General features: G+C 38.9%; 1 protein-coding gene and 1 pseudogene across 2 annotated transcripts in view; one reads left to right on the top strand and one right to left on the bottom strand.

Annotated features, from left to right (window-relative positions):
• The window catches only part of DDX50 (DEAD (Asp-Glu-Ala-Asp) box polypeptide 50), a 51201-nt gene that overhangs the window by 40296 nt on the left and 4750 nt on the right, over positions 1–6155 (top strand). Inside the window, exons 10-11 of the mRNA XM_011929473.1 lie at positions 5–267; positions 4692–4922. Coding sequence (XP_011784863.1) covers positions 5–267; positions 4692–4922 — 494 coding nt within the window. The remainder of the gene's footprint in view (positions 1–4; positions 268–4691; positions 4923–6155) is intronic.
• On the bottom strand, positions 621–1060 carry LOC105501138 (annotated as a pseudogene). The gene has a single exon (XR_001000145.1). The product of XR_001000145.1 is annotated as a 60S ribosomal protein L35a pseudogene (transcript).

Raw genomic sequence — 6155 nt, forward strand, 5'->3', positions numbered from 1 at the left:
AGAGGTCAACTAAGATATGTGGAACAAAAAGCAGGAATTACTTTTAAACGTGTAGGTGTTCCTTCTACAATGGATTTAGTTAAATCTAAAAGCATGGATGCCATCAGGTCTCTGGCTTCCGTTTCTTATGCTGCTGTTGATTTTTTCCGACCATCAGCTCAGAGACTGATAGAAGAGAAAGGGGCAGTGGATGCATTGGCTGCAGCTTTAGCCCACATTTCTGGTGCATCAAGCTTCGAACCACGATCTTTGATCACCTCTGATAAGGTAGAAATCTGTGAGAAAATTGTACATGAGTGGGAAAAGGTTAAAATTGAACTATAGTAAATATTGTATAGTGAATTACTGTGCTTTTTGTGCAGAAAAAAACTGTTTTGCTCCATGAGAAACTTGTCTCTTTATTTCCTCTACTCCCTAATAAATCCTTTTTTGACAATCACCTCTTCTAAATTTTTCAAATCCACAGAAAAACTGAAAGAATAATGCAGTAACCACATACAATCCACCTAGATTCAACTGTTAAAAGTGTGTATCATTTGCTTTATATCCTTTTTGAGCTCTTAATTTGTAATTTTAAAAAAATGACATGTAATAATTGTACATATTTATTTATTTATTTATTTTTTACAAGAGCACAAATCCACGTTTATTTATTGATTTTTCGTTAGTTTAAATCCTTGAGGGGTACAGCATCACTCGGATTCTGTGTCCAATGGCCTTAGCAGGAAGATTGCTTCGGAATTTGGCACGAACCATGCCACTGTTTCCATGGGCCCGAGTTACCTTTCCCCAGATGACTCTGGTTTTATTTGGTTTGCCGCCTGGAGTCACTGTGTTGTTCTTTGCTTTGTATACATAAGCGCATCTCTTGCCCAAATAGAATTCTGTTTCATCTCGGGCATAAACACCTTCAATGTTAAGAAGAGCTGTGTGCTCCTTTTGGTTCTGGAGACCCCGTTTGTAGCTGGCAAAAATGGCCTTGGACCACAGCCTTCCAGACATAGTTCCTTTTAGAAGTCCCGTTCCCAGCAGGCCTCCACAGGAACCAAGATGGCGGGAAGAGGAATTGTACATATTTAAAGGGTCTATAGTGATGTTTCAATACATACTGTGTACAGGGATCAGATCAGGGTCATTAGCATATCCATCGTCTTAAACATTTATCATTTCTTTGTTTTAGGAACCATTCAATATCTTCCTTCTTGCTTTATAACTTTATAAGTATATATATATTTTTTGAGATGGAGTCTTGTTCTGTTGCCCAGGCTGGAGGGCAATTGCACGATCTTGGCTCACTGCAACCTCTGCCTCCCAGGTTCAAGCAGTTCTCCTCCTGAGTAGCTGGGACCACAGGCACATGCCACCACGCCCAGCTAATTTTCGTATTTTTAGTAGAGATGGGGTTTCACCACATTGGTCAGGCTGGTCTCAAATTCCTGACCTCAGGTGATGCACCCTCCTCAGCCTCCCAAAGTGCTGGGATTACAGGCGTGAGCCACCTCACCCGGCCTGTATTTTTTTTCTAAACCATTTGAAAGTAAGTTGAAACACCGTGATATCATCCCTAAATACTTCAACATGCATCCTCTGAGAATAAGGATATTCTGCTACATAACCACAATCTAATAAGCTCATCTGTGAAAAGTAATGATAGTTCTGTATCATCATCTAATATTTAGTTTATATCCATTTTTTTCTCATTATCCTGAAAATGTCTGTCTGGGTATTTGGAGAGAAATACGGGAAATGCTTACTTTGCACAGACCTTTGTTTATTGAAACTTGTATCCCAGAACCTACATTTCATTTTGTAAGTTTCCATTGAATCCTGCAAAGTAAGAAATAGATAACTTTTAATCTATTTAAAATTAACACAGTAGCATGCAAAGTAAGTAAATGCCTGTGTGTGTGTGTGGAGGGGTTGTGTAAGTGTGACACCATCTGAACTCGCCTGCTGCCAGGTTCGTATCATGTGCCAAAACATACCACACCAGAACCATTGGTGCAGGTAGCTCAGAGATTTTTTACTTATTCAAGTATAAGTGAGGGGAGTTTCTTGGTGAAGAGAATTTTAAGTAAGAGTTCTTTTATGTCTGAGTGGAGAGAGAGAGTGAACGAGCCTGGTCCTGGAGACATCTATAAGACTAGAGCCTGCTGGTGGGATTTTCAAATAACAGAACAGACTAATTTTGGGCAGCACATCCCTGTGATGGGGAGGAGGGAACAAAAAGGGCAGGGGAGGTTCACTTGGATGTGACTTATTTGGTGTAGCGCAAATGAATGCAGCTGGGGTATCTAATGGTTTCTACCTGGTAGGTGTTAATAGTTTAGCTAAATGTCATTTTGCTTCGAGTGACTTATTGGGCTCCATTCCATTTATCCGTATGTATACATACACCTGTTTGTATGTATCTTTTTAAAAATTCAGAATCTAGTTAAATATGTTACATTTGGTATTATGTCTCTTTAGTCTTTTTTAGTCTGGAACTGTTTTCTCATCTTTTTAATTTTTTTCTGATACTGATTTGGTGAAGAGTCTAGGTCAGTTGTTTGGTATAATATCTCACTGAATTTGTCCGAATCTCTTCAAGCATCATTTAACTTTTGCCTTTATCCTCTTTTAAACTGAAAGTAATATCAAAGCTTGGTTTTTATATTTAGGTTAAATATTTTTGGCAAGGGTACTTTATAGTTAATATATACCCCATACTGCATCACCTTAAGAGGCATAAAATGTTAGGTTGTTCCAGTACTAGTAATGCTTAGTTTGAGCATTTGTCTAAGATGGAAACTGCCATATTTTAAAGGTGTATTTTACTTTTTGTAATTAGTAACTTGTGGGGTGATACTTTAGCATTGAGCAAATATCGTATCCCTAATAACTCACCAAATGCTTCTTAAGACTGTATTTAAAACATATTTCTTTAGAAAGCATTGAGATTTGAGCTAAGAAGTACCTAAGAAGTTATTTAGTCTCAACCCTCATCCAATAAAGAATACCTCTTTGGCAGATGGGTCATTTAATCTCTGATTAAATATCTTAGAAACAGAGTGTTAGTGGCTTTAAATTTCTTTCATGAGTTAAACCAAAATCCCGTCTTTATCATGAATGTCCTATAGGCTTTTCCTCTTGCTGTCTCCTTGATATAATCTCTTATCACTCTCCCCTTTCTTATTTCAGACACCCTAACCTATTTGGTTTTCCTCAGACGTAAACTTAACTATTACACAAGGCCTTTGCGCTTACTTTCATTGTCTTGAATGTTCTTTCCCTCTAATAACCATGTTGCTTCCTCCTTTATTTCATTCTGGTCTCTGCTCAAATATCATAGCAGAGACGTCTTTCTTGATCACTCTAAAATAGCTTACTCCTCCCTATACTCTTTGTTCCCTAAGCACTGCTTTATTCCTATTCGTGATGCTTATTACTATATGATATTCCATATATTTGCTTATTTGTTTACTGTGTACCCCCCCACCCAACCCCACATACAGGTGTAGGTACATGCACATGCACTAGAATCTACTCTCCATGAGAGAAAGGACTACTTATTGCTGAATCTCTAGCACCTAATACAATCTGTGGCACATACATTGGGGGAACTCAATAAATATTTGTTTGCTGAATGCATCCCCATATCTTCTTAATGTTGATTCTTTTGCTATTAGTGAAGCTTTACAGAACAAATAATTTTTGCTTATGTAACAGTCCTTCAAAAGTTTAAAGAAATTGGTCAGCCATGGTGGCTCATGCCTGTAATCCTAGTACTTTGGGAGGCTGAAGCAGGCAGATCACTTGAGTCCAGAAGTTCAAGACCAACCTGAGCAACCCCGTCTCTACTAAAAATACAAAAATTAGCACGGCATGATGGCACACACCTATAGTTCCTGATGCTTGTGGGGCTGAGGTGAGAGGATTGCTTGAGCCCAGAAGGTTGAGGGTGCAGTGAACTGAGATTGTGCCACTGCATTCCAACCTGGGTGACAGAGCGAGACCCTGTCTTTTTTTTAAAAAAAAAGGTTAAAGAAATTTATGTTGTATTTATTTATTTATTTATTTTTTTGAGACAAGGTCTAGTTCTGTCACCCAGGCTGGAGTGCAGTGGTGCAATCGCGGCTCACTGCAATCTCTGCCTCCTGGGCTCCTGGGCTCAAGCCTCCTGAGTAGCTGGGACTGTAGGGAGTGCGCCACCACGCCTGGCTATTTTTTTTTATTTTTTTATTTTTTTTTTAGCAGTGGCATTTCACCATGTTGCCTAGGCTGGTCTCAAACTCCTGGGCTAAGTGACCCTCCCGCCTCGGTTTCCTAAAGTGCTGAGATTACAGGTGTGAGCCACCACACCCAGCCAGGATTTTCACTCCAAGCTGACTTTGATTCCCTCAACATTTCCTTAATTCTTCAATTCCTTGTTGTCTTTCTTGGCTCTGGTTTGCTTAATTCTTAATTCTCTCTTAAAGCATAATGGTTAGAATTAAATAGAGTCTTGCAGCAGTACATAGGATAGGACTTTCAATTATCTGTAAACACTATTCTAATAATGTAGTTTCAAAAAATTTTTTTAGCTGCAGTGTTATATACTTTTGGCTCATAAGAAATGCACAGTTACATCTTGAAGGATTTTAGAGTTAGAATTTCATTGTACTGCTGCTGCTGATTTATTTCCAAACATAATGTGGTTTTTATTCCTCAAGGGGTTTGTGACCATGACTCTGGAAAGCCTAGAGGAAATACAGGATGTCAGCTGTGCTTGGAAAGAACTTAACAGAAAGCTGAGTAGTAATGCAGTGTCTCAGATTACCAGAATGTGCCTCCTGAAAGGAAATATGGTAGGCTTTTCTAGACAATTAAAAAGCTTTTTAATCAACTACCCCAAATGTTTACAAACACTAGCAAATTTTGTTTTCTCTTTGAAGCCTAATGGCGTGAATAATACTGTTTTCTCTGTGTTAGTTTGTTTCCAGTTATAAATTTGGGGCATTATATATGTAACCCATTCCTCTAGAGCTATAAGTCATTCTGTTCAGTTTGACTATCTGATACCCAAGTTATCTAAGTTTCTGCCACATACTGTATGTGGTTGTGTACATGTGTTTATTCTCTTTTTATTTTTTAAATTTTATTTATTTACTACTTTACAGTGATGAGGTCTCACTGTTTGCTCAGGCTGGTCTTGAACTCTGGAACTCAAGTGATCCTCCTGTCTTGGACTCCCAAAGTACTGAGATTATAGGTGTGAGCCACTGCACCTGGCCTTTTTGTATTATTATTTTTATTTTTGAGACAGAGTTTCACTCTTGTCACCCAGGCTGGAGTGCAATGGCACAATCTTGGCTCACTGCAACCTATGCCTCCTGGGTTTAAGCAATTCGCCTGCCTCAGCCTCCCGAGTAGCTGAGATTACAGGCGCCCGCCACTATGCCCAGCTAATTTTTGTATTTTTAGTAGAGATGGGGTTTCACCATGTTGACCAGGGCTGGTCTCGAACTCCTGACCTCAGGTGATCCTCCTGCTTCAGCCTCCCAAAGTGCTGGGATTACGGGCATGAGCCACCATACCCTGCCCATATTATTATTATTATTATTATTATTTTTTTTTTTTTTGGTAAAGACAGGATTTTGCCATGTTGCCCAGGCTGGTCTTGAACTCCTGAGCTCAAAGGATTCACCTGCCTCAGCCTCCCAAAGTGCTGGGATTACAGGCTTGAGCCACTACCTGGCATGTGTGTTTATTTTGTAAGACTAAGTAGCTTATGATTGCAGTAGTTAAGCAGCTCTATAATTTTGAGGACGTGCAGGTTAGTTTTTAAGTGGCCTGCTCTTCGTTGTTATTGAATTAATGATATGAATTAAATAAATATTTTAATACATTTAGATAGCAAAATTAAAACTTAATTTTGTGACTGATTTCTTCTAATGGTTTTGAAAAATGATGTTATGTTATTAATTTAACTTTACTGTATAGGTTCATTCTAGCTTGGAATTTATTAACTAGATTGTTTATTGCAAATAATCATCTCTCTCAAAGTTTAATACTACTTACCTTTAAAAAGGATGTGGTGGCCGGGCGCAGTGGCTCACCCTTGTAATCCCAGCACTTTGGGAGGCCGAGGTGGGCAGATCACGAGGTCAGGAGATTGAGACCATCCTGGCTAACAC

The sequence above is a fragment of the Colobus angolensis genome, unplaced genomic scaffold (assembly GCF_000951035.1).
Source record: "Colobus angolensis palliatus isolate OR3802 unplaced genomic scaffold, Cang.pa_1.0 Scaffold12, whole genome shotgun sequence".
NCBI lineage: Eukaryota > Metazoa > Chordata > Mammalia > Primates > Cercopithecidae > Colobus > Colobus angolensis.